Raw genomic sequence first — 14,481 nt, 5'->3', positions numbered from 1 at the left:
ACTATAGCCCACTGCAGTGCTGATTAGTGCACCGAGTAAGGAAACAAGAGAAACCTTTATTTGTTAGCAATTTATGTGAGCGTAGCTGCACCAATTGCTTCAGTTCCCATTAGTAAAATGCAGAAGAGCTACTTCCACTTTACGTGCACTGTCTGGAGATGTTGGGTGTCGAGATACTAAGGCTGAGCTGTAGGCTGAGTGAAACCGTAGTGGAGGGCAGAAATTGTGGACACTCTAGGTTTTTGAACGCGCGCCCGAGTCATTAAGTACTGAACGTACTTGCATTATATCGTCTATCGAAATGCAGCTGTTGCAGGTGGGACTCAATCCCACGACCTCGTGCTCTGCTGCAGAATCGCGGAGCAGCAGCGATGGGTAGCGTACGGAACGTTTGGTAAGGCACAGTATGACGTTTTAGGCAGACGTCAATTTAAAGTAACACCTAACACTTCTTCCATGCGTGTAATGTTCTTGGGCATGTGGTCTCTAACGATGAATCCTTCGTCACGCGTAGAGACAATCTCGTCGACGAAGCCGAACCAGTAGATGACTAGGCCGCGCCCGAAGCGGTTCCAGTAGCTTTGGTACTGGTCGCGCACATATATTCTGTGACCGTCGGGGTCGCCGAACTGCGCCTTGCTTTCCACCCACGTGACGACCATGCCATCGACTACAATGGGTAACTCGAGCTTGATGTCCGGGGTCTTGTCATAGCCGCGTTCTCTAAGCACGTTCTCGTCCACGAAAGCCAGCCCCAAGTCGGCAAGCTCCGTCTTGAGATGAACTTCGTACTCCAAGCCGATGGCATTTTTCATGCCGTCAGCCAAGGGCCCGTAAATCTTGTCGTTAATTACGCATATAAATACTTCTGTCGCCAAAGCACCATCTTTGATGGTGGCACTGTCTTTTAGCATTTGGCTGATATCTTGCCTCGAAGGAGGTTCCGCCGTCTTCTCGTAGTGTTTCTCGATGATGACGCGCGCCATGAGGGCCGGAGTGACACTCTGCTGGTCGGCGTAGCGGAGGAGGAAGCCCGGCTTCTCGGATGCTGCAATGCACGTGCTGTAATATTTGTAATGTTCACTTGCAACTTCGGGTGACACGAGCGTGTGGTATGTTCGCTTGATCTTTCGCTGCACTTCGGCCGAAATGATGCTACGAAGAGTGACCAAGCTAACATCGGGAAAACATGATCGCAGCTCGCCCAGACAATCGCGACGATCGAGCGAATGCAGCTTTTCTATTATCGCTTCGTAAGTCGCAAGCTTCATTGTAACACTACAGTTTAAGCACTACCTTAATTTATTATTGGCACATTAAGCAGCCATCAAGTACAAGTTTTGAACAAAGCGCGCTCTCAAGCGATCTGCAAACAAACCCAAGCACATACACACGAATGAACGCCCGAAGCACGTCATCACATACGATACGAGACTGCTGCTCTGCTTGTTTCCCTCTGTTTTTTAATGCCTGTCCAATAAGGCCAATACCAGAAAGCGGTTAGAGAAGGCAACTTTCTTTAAAAAAACAATAATGTTTGTGGGGTTTGTGGTACAATTTAGGGCAGTCAATTTTCTTTCGTCGCAAGTCACAAGGTAAAAAAAAAATGTATCCATGCTGTAATGAGAACAATATGTAAACAGCATTTGGGACGGGGCGCCATAGAATAAAGAACAACTTGGGGCGCCGTCGCAGAGGTTCGGAGGGTGACTGGTTCTTCCGCATTTCTAGACTGGACAAGCATTAGAAAAATACAGGCTGCCAGTTTTACCAGCCAAGTTCGAAACTGCCAAGCCAAGCGGCCAAGTCGCCTAGCCAATGGCTGAAGGAGCGAGCGAGCGAGCGAGCTCTGCAGCTTTCTGCTTGCTTTCTGTTATAGTTTCTGTTTTTGTATCGAAGCGCCAACTTTTATCAGTACATATTCTGTGGGTGGATGCCTTCGCCGACGTTAAGATGTCAGTCTTGCTTACGTAGCAATTTGGCGCTACTTCTAAAACCGCACAAGAAAGCCTGACAGGCGCAACAGCGCGTGATGGCTGCGGTGCCTATGTCAGCATCCGTATCAGCAGAGCCTCTCAAAACGAGAAGCAGGACTGTGAGAGCCACAGTACCCTTTTCACCCGATGTTAAATTATCGTCGAGAAGGAAAAAGAAAAAGCCAGCCAACAAAGAGCCGAACTGTTGCAACAAGTGTGGTATTGTTGTGAGGCGAGTTATTTTTCCAAACTTTCATACGTCGTGCTCCATCCCCGGTAATACATACTTTTGTTTTGCAGGGGTTCGACAAGAGTTATTTGTGCTGCATGCGAACAGTCATCCTTGGACGTTAGACATAAGGAAGCAGTGAGTTCTTATCGCATTATTCTTAAAAGTTATCGCAAGCCTTATTTCACATCACCTAGGGGCTGCACAAATAGCCGAAGAAATGTGGAGAACTTTTATTCGGCGAAGAGAGAGAGAGAGAGAGGAGTGAGGTAACTTTCTAGAGGACTTTGTGTGACATAAGACATCAGGAGTTTATATGTCATTTACACTGGTGTGCATTTAAGAGATGGTCCCACTCCCCTGTGAGAAGGCTGCAAACTTGGAAACATAGTTATTTTACAAAACTTGTAGCTATACAATATATGTAGTCATATCATAATAAGCCAACAAACAAAGACACCCAAGGACAGCATAAGGGAAGTTACTTGTACTTATTAATTGAAAAAAAGAAATAATGGAAATGAAAATGAATGAAACCCACGCACACAGACAGGACATAACATCTGCTCAATCTGTGTATCTGCTGATCAAATTCCTGCAGCTTCACATCAGCATGTTTTTATGTGTTTCTCATGCAGCAAAACAACCAGACATTTGAGGAAGAGAAGAAGAAATATTTGGATGAGGCGAAGTTATTTGCAGTGAACCTTGCCAAAAAATTCGATGACGTTAATGCAGAGCGTCTTTTTTGCCCGGTGTTCAAGCCACCTCGGGGATCCTGTGCGTGTATCCAGAAGTATCTCAGTGGTGAGAATTTATGTGTTTCTTGAAGCTGGTCAGCACAGCTAGTTGGGTGAGTTCAGCATTGTAAGTGTGTAAACAGTCCTCAGAGACAAGAACAAAAGTAATGTGTGTGCTATGTGTGTCATAACTTGTACTTTTCGTCCTTGGCTCAAAGCATTTACATGCTTTCTTGAAGCATTTAATTAGAGAATTTTATTGTTACAGGGATGAAGTGTGGCAATTTCAAAGCACAGGATGTGTGTCAACTACAAGCTGTTAACTAGAAAAAGCACTTGCTTTTAAGCGCAGCCAACCGTGTGCCTCACAGTGAAAGTTCACAGTAACCAAATGTTCAGCGATAAGGCACTAAATGAGTTTCACGAGACAGGTAAGAAAAAGTGGGTCCAAGAATTATGTAAGAACAACAGGTATGTCTCTTTGGCTGCAAGTCCTTCTCCTAAAATAGCTTTTGTTAATCACCCTACTTATTAAGCATAAAATGTTTAGCAGCATGAGCTTAATTTCAGCGAAGCTCTAGCAGAAACTCATTGATTTCGCTGATTGTTTGAAGTCTCACAAAACACTAATCTTGGGTAATGAGGCAGAAATTCTGCAGCACTTGTAAACCCTGGGCTGGATTTTGGGCCTCACTATCCAGAGATGAATGAATTAAGTTGTGGGCTTGCCAGTGCCAGTGTGTATTTAGTAATTTTACTACTGATTGCAAGACACCTGGTATGTAGTATGAGGATTAAGTTGTGACAGTGAGTAGGAAGTGTGAGACAATGATCAATTTTTGATTGAACACAGGCACTGCAAGAAAAGTGGTGATGTTGACTGAATGAGAAGGAAATGGCTTAAAAGGAAAAGATAACGATGTACAAGCATAAATTCTGTTGTAGTCACTGATACAGCAGTGATAACAATGAGCATCATAACATACATGATGTAATAAGCACCTTGAGACTTGCACCTTTTTGATATAAGGTAGAAGTTAAATTTTTATATGGTGTTGCATACTTTGTTATAATGGGGCATTGGTTGCACTTTAATATGGTTTCATCTGACTAGACATTGATTGCTTATTGATGAACATTCTGCGGTTTGTGTTCCTGTCCTCACGTCATGTTGTACGCTCAGTGGCTTTTGCAATTAATGACTAACTGTCCCAGACCAAGATTTCCACATTGCTAACTACTGTGCAGGTGATGGCTCGGACCAGAGAGTTCGCAGTCTTCTACAGCTTCTGCAGGAAGCCAAGAAATTGTCACAACAAAAGTGCTACAATTGGGAAGAAGTGAGTGTTTAGCATCTCATTTTTGTTTGTTTTTTCTTTCCTTTTTTGCAGTTACTAGAAGTCTTGAACGTCACGGGCAGATTTGATCTTCGCACAGTTCTTTTATTCAAAAGCCTGCCATTATGAAGATGCACTCTGGCACCCTTTTCCACACTTGTGCACCCTATGCCACCCTGACCCCCAAAATCACAGACAAGCCTAAACCTAAATCTCTCTCTCTGAAATTCATTGATTGGAGCACAGTGCTAGCTGCCTTACACTTGAAGGAGACACCGCACTTGAAGAATGCTCCATCGGGATTCATACATCGAGGTATTGCTTAAGTAACACACCTTTGCTATAATGCATTTGAGTAACGAATGAGAGCAACTGTTTACAAAATTTTTGCTCAGTAATCGATATGGAGTGTCATTGAATCACGGGTGACCCGATTTTTCAGTCAAGGGGTGGCACTGCTGCCAACTTTCTTGAGTTTAACTGGAGTGTTGAGTAGAACATTGTAGAATATGGTGTTTCATGCTGATCACTCAGTTGTTTAAGCACTCTCATTTCAGTCCAACGATCCACTCTGATTTTGCATGTTGGCCGAGAGATGACACGCTGAGTACGAGCCATTCTCACATGTGGACATTCTCATGATTGAGGCTGCTGACTATCTTGCACTAGCAGTATCTGCCAAGAAGGAGTGTAGACTAAGGATGAGCACTTGAACTATGCCTGCTTGCTTTCACTACCTGTTGGCTCTTCTGCTGTAGTTTACTGCTGTATAACATGAAATTGTTAGTATGGTTTTCAATGTGGAGGCTGCATTTCAGTTGAGGTTAAGTGGAAAAATACCTGCGCGCTGAGACTTCAGACTATGTTAGTGAACCACATGTGGTGATCATTAACCAACAGCCTTCTGCTAAAGTATCCCTAGTATTCCAGGTGTAGCTTGTAGATTCTGAACAGTTTATTTGTTGTATAACATGAATAATATTCATTCTTTCACAAGCTGCAAATTCCTGTTGTAGGTGAAGTTACTTGCTGTTGAATCAGTGCTTGAATTCAGTTTTCTTTCTTTTGTTTTTTTCCTGATATCGGGTGCTCAAAAGACAGTGGTTGCTTTCTCTGTTTGCTTCAATAAGTGATACCCAACACATGGTGACCATGATGTGTTTCCAGCTCCTGCAGTACACAAAATTGTAGCCTTCAAGATCAGTCTTTGTTACTCTGAGTGAACCATTTCTGGGGGGTGCACTTTAGACACCAACTGTGTGGTGTGCTCATTTATGCCACTTCTGGTAGGACCTGATAATTGAAAGTGTGTGTTCTTGCATATTCTCAGGTCAAGCGCGTTGGCAAAAGCCATGCAGTGGGCATGGGCAATGGTCAGAAGCACAGCGAGTCCTTCCAACAGTTTGTGAATGAGCATCGCCCTCAGTTACGTGAGGTAAAGCTATGTGAGCGAGCAACACAGAGGGTGCTCTTCTATTCCAACAACTTTCTTCACCGGTACCTCAAGACAGAGCCAAGTGTAAGGCTTTATTTCGTTATTTCTTAACAAGAAAGTTCAAAGCGTTGCTACTTGGTTTTCATTCATTATAGCATACAGCACTAATAACAGGTCAAAGGAGATACAAGAGAGTGTGTCTTACCTGTTTGTGTCCTTCTTGCCTGAGGAAAGTACTTCTACATTTCCCTTGTATTTGAACAGGTAAAAGCTGAAGTGCCCATTATAACATGTCAAACAGCACAGATAATGGGACATGGGAGTTACGAGAATGTATCTCTCTTGAGAAATAAGTGAATGCATCTGACCTGTTTGTATCCATCTTGTCCCTTTGTCGACGCTGTTTGCTGTGTTTTTAAGATGAAACTGCAGCTGTTATTCTACCTGTTCATATGCAAGTGAAACACTGAATTGTATTGAATTAAATTTAGGGCACTTAAAGGAACAGTTCAAGTTCGAGCGATTGCATGAAGCATTTTATTCAAGCGCTCAAGATATTTTTCTTCAAAAATTGAGCAGTATGACAAAAGTTCAGGAAAATTGAGGCATGATGTTTATGGCACCTTCGCCCTATGTAATATGCTGACATTGTGACTCTTCAAACTGCATCCATTGTGGCATATACGGTGAACGAAATTGGTGTATTACATGTAACTCACTTGTACCGCATTGTTTTCACAGTACATATGGGTTCGTCTTTTCCAATAAGCATTAGTTGTAAGTCAAAGAAAAAATGTAGCGCTTTGTGTTTTACATTCATTTTGTGTCTTTTCTTTTTCACTACAGCACATCATGTTGAGAAATCACACTAATTTCATTCCAGTTCTGCTCCTTTTATTTGTTGTCATTAGCTGGCCAGCAAGACGTACAAATCGGCTCATCTAAGCACATTATTAGCTTGCTTCTCACCTCTTTAATTCGACTGCTAGGATTGCTCACTCATAGCAACCAATGCTAGGACCACCTTGCCATTTTAGCAGGGATAGGCCATTCAAAGTGACAAATAATAAGAAATTAATAAAATCTAAGGCTAATAATCTTTATATTGTTACGGAGACGTTCGGAGTATAGAAAGGGTGTATTTACAATATAAATATATACAAAATGAGTCAGGGTAGTTAAGATCGCTGACCACCAACAACGCGCAGCAGCCAGCATCCTGCGATCTTCTTCCTCTCTCTTTTTTCATCCTTCCGTATCGGGACTCCCGGGTGGTGAAGCGCCGTCTCAGCGCATGGTAGGCAGAGAATTGCGGGCGAAGTACGGCTTCAGTTGCGAGACAAGCTAAACGTCAACAGGCGTTGGACTTGAGGATGCATCAAACTGTAGCGGCGAAATCTCATAATTTGCATCATTAACTTGACATAAGACTTAATAAGGCCCTGTGTAGCGAGAGAGAAGCTTCTGGGAGAGGCCAACCCGACGACATGGTGATCAAAGGAGCACCCAAGCACTAGGCGCGAACTTAACATCACGATGGAACAGCTCTTTCATAACGCGAGGCTAATAAACGAGATCGGTCGACTTGACGTGCCATGTGAGCGCGATCGACGACTTTACGAGCGTGTGACCATACAAAAGATTTGTCCAACTTCAGGCTTAATTTGTATACTGACCACTACCGCACCATTTTCATCGTTTCACTTACTACTTCAGCACTGGTAACTGATTTGTGTGGTGAGGCTCTCCAAAGCTCTTTAACAGCATGGATGGAACTTAGTTGACATTGCCTATTAAATGTGTTTAAAATTTTGCAGAAAGGCCGACGAATTCAACGGACCAAGGGCAAAGCGGTGCTTGGAAAGCTCAAGAGCCTAGAAGAACTGGCCAAGGAAAAGTGCTGTCAGCAGAGATGCGCAGGACTTGCTCAGCGATATGCAACGCTGGTCAGCCAGTGGCGAGAGCGGTCGCAAATGGGCCAGACTGAGAATCGCCGCGTCCTCGCCGAGATGCTGACTCCCAGTGGACCAAACTCGACAAACTGCTACAAGTTTATCTCCTGGGTAGGTTCATAGATATTGATTAAAAATTCCCTAGTAGACACCATACTGCTAGCATTATTATCAAAAGAAAAATGAGATGACTGCATAACAGTACAAAGTTACAGAAGCAGCTTAAGATATAATGGAAACAATGTCAGGCAAAGACAGAAAATAAAATTGCTAAAGTAAGGGCAGAAATGGACAGCACGACATGTAAGAACCAGAAAAAGTGAAATTGTTGCATGCTGAAGTGATTCTGTGGCACAGCATGCATGATTACTCCAATGATGTCTTGTTTATGAAACAGTTACATGACTGCATGCCTTTATTTCAAGTACCATCGGACCTCTTTATAGCAATGTTGTATCCGGCATGAAACTATCTTCGTGATATTCATAATTCATTATAAGTGTAATGCCGATATTATGTAGCGGGGAAACAAATTGTGATCGGGTCTATGCCAAATACAAGTTGTGTGATGCCTCCGATGGAGTTGCAAAGGCTGTTCAATCAATTTTGATGGCCTGTTGGCTGCTTGCCATGCCAACACTTGGCACGTGAACAGCACCAGATTACAAATGTGCTTTGCACTGTCGTTAATATGCAACCATATGGTTGGTCTGGTGGCACTAGACCGGCATGTTGACTTGCCAGCTGCGGGTCAGCGAAGTCCAGCCGTTGGCTGAAATCTGCACGCATGTCTAGAATGTGCTATTTCAAGTTGCTGAGTATTTGACGTTATTGCTACCAGAAGACATACTTTGAGTATGTCTTTGAGTATGTCAATTGAACAAATATTCACTTCACTATAAGTGACATTACGTCAGTCTCGTGCGTTTTGCTCCTCATAGTGGCCGCGTCGTGGTAAAAGCTTGTCCTCCCTGCTTGGAGGGAGCCTAACCGACTCTGCAGGCATTTTCAATAAAGTTGTTCTCTCTCTCTCTCTCTCTAAGTGACATTGTCTTAAATTTTGCATTTTGAGTGCCCTTGTAGCAGCAGAACAGTTAAAATACGTTGGCGGGCTAGTTGATTTGAATTAATGATAGAGTGTTATAAATATGAATATGATAAATGATATGACAAGGGAGATTGTGGAGGCCTATGAAATTGCAAAATTAGAGGAAAGGTGCGTGAGCAAGCCATCAGTGTCGCTATCTGAAAAGGAGATATGATTCCTCAGTTTATCTTTGTAACCGTTGCGGTATACGTTTTCACCATGCCTTGCACACGTGTACGGTTCACCAACATCCACCACTGAATGTTCTTTTTTGCTGTCACATTTGTTTCCACTCGTACGGTATGTATTTATCGATGCGTGCGAAAATAAAATCTATAGTTGAAAGTAGCGCTGTCTATGTGTATCCGTTTCTTTTTACGTCCTCGTTCAGTCGTACTTATGCACTCTATCATGGAGCAGAAGTCATTGAAATAAAGCATGGCCAACCAAAACTTAGGTTTACCTCATTATCTCTGGTAATTTCTTATATCTATATTCATTATATTGTGGTTCGACTCTGCATGATTGGTCCCCAGGTAGAAAAAGAAAGAAGACAAGTAGACTGATAAAATGGCTTCGGTTGCGAATGAAAATCATTTTTTAAGAGCATGTTAACAACTGTATGTAATGGCCATTTTAAGAGCTCCCATTATATTTGTCAGTTGGTTATAACCATAGCCCCTCATGATTTGCTGATGCTCGTAATGGATGCATAAGCAAAAAAGCATTTAGGCACATAGAAATGTGTTTAAAGATGTGTAGAATGGTCCATGAAACATCCACACGTTTCTGCAACATATTGTTGGGCTAGTTGGCAAAATGTCTTTACTGACAAGAACCACCATGCAAATAAACAGTAGAAGATCTGCACCCATACTGTTCGCATTTTTTCATGCTGTTTATTTGTTCAGTGGTTAGAGTTGGTTAGTGTTGGGTATCTTTGTGTAAGAAACTATTTGAATTTGTTTATCCTGTGTGAATCTTCATCTGTCAGTGCCAGTAAATCACGGAGCAAGAAATATTTAGGAGTGGAAACTCCGCTGTTTGCGGCGACCAGTAAAGGTCACAAGCCCGCGGATACGTTTTCATGCTGGCGGCACCTGGCGGCATGGGAAGAAATTACCGCCGTTTTGGTTGCCAGGGCAACCGGTTGAGCGTGTTGCTCCCGTTCGGCCGCGCGCGCCTGACTTCTACCACGGAGTGGCCGGAGCTGCCGGAACCGCCGAGCCGCCTGCCGGGCGCTGCTTTTTTTTTTTTTTCCGCTGCGGCTTCTACGACGCGCCGCATGGTGCCGCCACTGTATACGGTAGCGTCGGCGCATGCAACGATTGTGACTTTATCTGATCGCCCGCGCCCGCTCGCGCTGATGGGAGTTTCACCTCCTATATGTCTTACTCCGTGCAGTAAATCCACACTGAGTATGACTTGATAATTATGTTGATTAAATCTAATTGATCACATTTACAGCTTGCTTTTACAGTGGCCATGCACCATGTACTAGCATAGTTGGTGCAAGGGCTGCTGTATTGTAGCACAGATAGCTGCTGATTTACTTCAACTTATGCTCCCCAACTGCAGGTTACAGGCTGCAGCTTCACGACAATAGCCAAAGTCAGCAAGCAGATGTTAGCCACTGGAGGGGATCGTGAACCTCCACCGCACAAGCTGAAGAAGTTCTGGGACGCTAAAAACAGCTCGCAAGAAGAGAGTGTCTAGGACAATGTATTATGAAGTGCCATGTTGCTTTCATTCTCCATGTTTATCTCTCGTTTGTCAGATATCGCTGTTTCACTTGCTGTTCAGCACTCATGTGCAGTTTTCAAGATACGAGATGCACGATACACCTTTTGTATCTTGGCAATCATTATATGACATGGCATTATAATCATCAGTATGAATGGCATGTTATGTGAGGGTGAAACCAAATAACTGCTGTCTACTGTTTCCCGGTGTAAAAAAGGCACTTGTTTAGTAAGGAGTTGTTGGGGATTGATTTATAAGTTAAGTGAAATCAGTGAAAAAAATGGGGATGACTTGAAACCAGGGTGTCATGGCAGTCTGGCATCATGTGCTTGTTGTATGTTTTGCTGTTCTTATATATTACTTGTGCTCCCTTTTTATTCTACAAACATGACCAATGATAGTTAGTTGTGCACTTTATTATCTTTTAAGTTCATAAAGGGAAAACAATATTAGATCTTCATTACACTGTGTGTTTCTCATCATCTCTGTATAGTGAAGCCCCATTGCAATAATAATGCATATACACTTATTCGCCTATTTCACAAGAGGTCATGCCCCAAATTGTGGTGGAAGACAGCGCTTCATCAATTCATCAGAATAGTAGAGCATCTTTCATGCTCATGGCATCCAGCGAGGAGCAATGATCTTTTGCTAGGTGGGGCAAGAAATGCTGATGCAGGCACATGCTAAATATGTGAAGACAATAGACAGTTATAGTATAGCGTACACAACTACAGTGTATGCTAAGCAGCGCATGTTTGTTACAGTTTTAGTTGCCCTGTGAGATCTTCGGATCTCAGAGGCCGTATGCCGTCATTGTGGCTATCTCCAAACTCTAGCGATAGGTGGCGCTGACATCTCGAATGTTTCTTTCGTTAGGCTTCGACTCGTTCGAAACGAGAAGCGATCTCGAAAACAACACAAGGTTATCCATAATACTCTGTCATTGAAGCAGCCTGAGACTAAGCGAAAGCCGTTTACACGGTCATTTGTTATGAACGAAGTGAATTTTACAAAAGCAACGCCAAATTCAATTCAAAGCGGGCAGCTGGGACCGCCGCCATGTTTCACGCAAACTTTACAAACAATGCAAAGATGCTAACGCTAAATCTGAGAAATAGCGTGCGTATGCTATACGCTATGGGCCATTTAGCGGTCTGCACATGCGCAGTGACGACCCACTATTTTCTGTTCATTTCGGCTGCCACTAATTGGCTGCAGCTGAACCAGTGAGAAGCAAGCTGGTTTGGAGTGCCCGTTTCTCTCTCGCTGGTACTCCAGCCCAGCCAATCTGCACTTCAGCAGCAGCTGAAATGTACATGTCCACTAGCTGGACATTTACAAAATTCCTCCCCACCCCCCAACTTCACATTCTAATGCCCTGGTCATATGGCCAGTAGGTGCTCCGATGTAGGCCGAGTTAGTGGCTGTTCTCTGGCTGATGTCCTATACTGACCATGCCACTGGCCAATATCACCATTGCCATGGGAAATCATTGTGGAACAGCTTCGCCTGTAAAAGGACATTTGGCATTTAACACCCTAAGGTTGCACTGGACCAAAAGAAGCGTCGTGTTTGAGTGTTCCAGGTTATTGTTTAGGCCCTGGTTTTTTTTACCAAGCTCTCAAATTTAACCGCATGAGCATTTTTTTCCCCTCGGATTCCAGGAATCATTTCAAGGATTAGAACCAGTGGCCTTAAAATTAAATTAAAAATTGTTATTTTTTATGTGCCAAAACTACAATCTGATGAGACATGCTGTAGTGAGGGACTCCAGATTAATTTTGACCACCTGGGGACCTTTAGTGTGCTCCCACTGCACGGAACACAGGCATTTTTGCATTTCACTCCCATCGACACGTGGCTGCCACGGCCAAGATTTGATTTCGTGACCTAGTACTTAGCAACGCAACACCATAGCTGCTTAGCCACCACGGCGGGTGAACCAGTGGTCTTGTCATGGCGCAAAAATGCGTAAGTACTGAGCCGGCGCAATGGGTCTCTTTACAGGAACGCTGTGTATCTTTTGCAATGATGCTTGCAGACGAATTTCTGTGGTAATTAAAGGAAAACCTTAGGGGTGGAGCTTCTGTACATGCGTTACTTCAGCTACTATGCTGGAAGTGTTCGATTGCACGTTTCATTTCTTGTTACAGATACTAGTGCAGCTTCCTTGTGCAATAGTTCCACAGTTGTGCAAATGCAGAAAAGGAAAACAAAGATATCAAGGCATATTAACACTTGGTGGTGTATTCTGTTTTGTTTTACAGCGAAGCTGTTAGCCTCTCGGTGGCCAGCATTTTTCATTTCCGACTGAGCAGCAATTATCAGCAATGGCTCACCTGAGCATACCAAATGCAATGGCCTACCCCCTTCGTAATGCAGAGGCTACAAGCACTCTGCAAAATGAAGCAAACATTGCATACATTCATTGGAATCACTCGTGCAACACAGAGCACCATATGTTTAAATTAAGAACTCGCTCAAAACTATCATCATCAGCAATAGCTCGTACTCCTGCCACCCATAAGCAAGAAAAAATGCAATGGCTCATACCCATGTAAGGCAGAGGCTACAAGGGCTCAGCTTAATGAAGCAAACATTGCATACATTCATTAAAATCACCCATACAACACGGTACAGCCTTTCAATAAAGAACACGCTCAAAACAAGAATCCGAACCATCAATAAAGCATTGCCTTATCCCCCTCAGCAATTGTAGTGGTAGTTTAGAAATAGCTTCGCTGGACATCCACTTTTGCAGGGCCGGGATGGCGAGCCAACTTTTTTCCTGTTGTAAGGTCTTTATGTTGACTCTTCCCCAGCTTAAACTAATGCGGATGCAAATGGGAGATTTTTTTCCTGTGTGCTCTTGCATGCACTTTGCATAAAAGGTTTTCCACGAGTATAGAACTTTTGCCTGAACACCAGAGTGAGTGTGCGAGATTGCAAGTGTCAGATATGAGTGCTGGTGAACGTGGCTACAGCTTATGGTCGTTGAAAAGGTACACTCAAGTGGTTGCAGTTCCGATGTAGTTTTACCAAGCGCAGTATTCTTGAGAAGAAAGTGTATAGTCATTGTATATTTACTTTTTGCCAACACTGATCTATGGGACCAGGAGTTGGAGGCTAACAAAGGAGCTGTTGTGCAAATAAAAAGATTGGAAGACATGTTACTCAGTGTCAGCTTTTGTTGTTCGAACACTCCCTTATATCTTATATTTTTTATAAGCATACACACTTATACTGACGAAAAAAAAAATGCAATTGAATGTATGAAACACAAACTTGAGTGTGATGCTTCCGTTGGGGCAGCTAAGGGTTTTCTGTAGCTCTTGACGGCCTGGTAGCGGCATGCTGTACCAATGCATGGCACATGAACCTTGCTAAATTGCAAACACACTTTACACCATTATTAATACACAACCATGCAATTTGTGTGATCATATGAAATCTGCACATTGGCTTGCCTGCGGCGACTCGGCCAAGGTGCTGGTCAAAGAGCACATGTGAATTCTGAATGTGCTGTTTCAAGTTGCTCTTGCTAAGTGTTTGACTTTTTACTACCAGAGTGCATATTTAGAGTCACCAATATTGTCTTGAATCTTGCATTTTTCAGTTTCATTATAGCGGTAAAACACTCGTCCAAATAAAACCTGGCCAACCGAATTTATGATTCAGTTTGTTATATCCAATATTTCCTGACATTCGTTTTATATCAAGGTTCAACTGCATTGGAGAGTGACGAGAGAGTTGCACACATTGTGGGGCACTGAATTCACCTTTAGAAAAGACTTTTCATTTACAATCGAACCTCGTTTTATTGAAGTCGTATTGTACACGAAAGTACCTTTTTAATATTTAATTTCATTATAAGCATATGTTACATACTGTTACTAAAACTATTGATTTACATAATTATATCTGTGTTCATTCAATGCCTTTGGTTCGTTGTATTGAGGTTTGTCTGTATTTTATCTGT

General features: G+C 43.0%; 2 protein-coding genes across 3 annotated transcripts; one reads left to right on the top strand and one right to left on the bottom strand.

Annotated features, from left to right (window-relative positions):
- Nucleotides 1–36: 36 nt before the first annotated feature.
- Nucleotides 37–1,440, bottom strand: LOC126539472 (CDAN1-interacting nuclease 1). Its single transcript, XM_050186327.2, has one exon. The coding sequence runs from the start codon at nucleotides 1,269–1,271 to the stop codon at nucleotides 426–428; it is 846 nt and encodes a 281-aa protein (XP_050042284.1). The 5' UTR covers nucleotides 1,272–1,440; the 3' UTR covers nucleotides 37–425.
- Nucleotides 1,441–1,719: 279 nt separating this feature from the next.
- On the top strand, nucleotides 1,720–14,168 carry LOC126539471 (uncharacterized). Of its 2 annotated transcripts, XM_050186326.3 has the most exons (7): nucleotides 1,722–2,208; nucleotides 2,277–2,343; nucleotides 2,844–3,012; nucleotides 4,194–4,285; nucleotides 5,613–5,801; nucleotides 7,535–7,780; nucleotides 10,335–14,168. In XM_050186326.3, exons 1-7 carry the CDS (start codon nucleotides 2,033–2,035, stop codon nucleotides 10,470–10,472), a joined length of 1,077 nt encoding a protein of 358 aa, XP_050042283.1. In that variant the 5' UTR covers nucleotides 1,722–2,032; the 3' UTR covers nucleotides 10,473–14,168. The 2 variants fall into 2 exon arrangements, with proteins under 2 accessions (XP_054931383.1, XP_050042283.1); XM_055075408.2 differs by lacking the exon at nucleotides 5,613–5,801 and having other exon boundaries at nucleotides 1,720–2,208.
- Nucleotides 14,169–14,481: the final 313 nt, after the last annotated feature.

Source organism: Dermacentor andersoni, chromosome 11 (assembly GCF_023375885.2).
Source record: "Dermacentor andersoni chromosome 11, qqDerAnde1_hic_scaffold, whole genome shotgun sequence".
Taxonomy (NCBI): Eukaryota; Metazoa; Arthropoda; class Arachnida; order Ixodida; family Ixodidae; genus Dermacentor; species Dermacentor andersoni.
The sequence above is the reverse complement of the archived record's forward strand: the minus strand, read 5'-3'. Positions and strand labels throughout refer to the sequence as shown.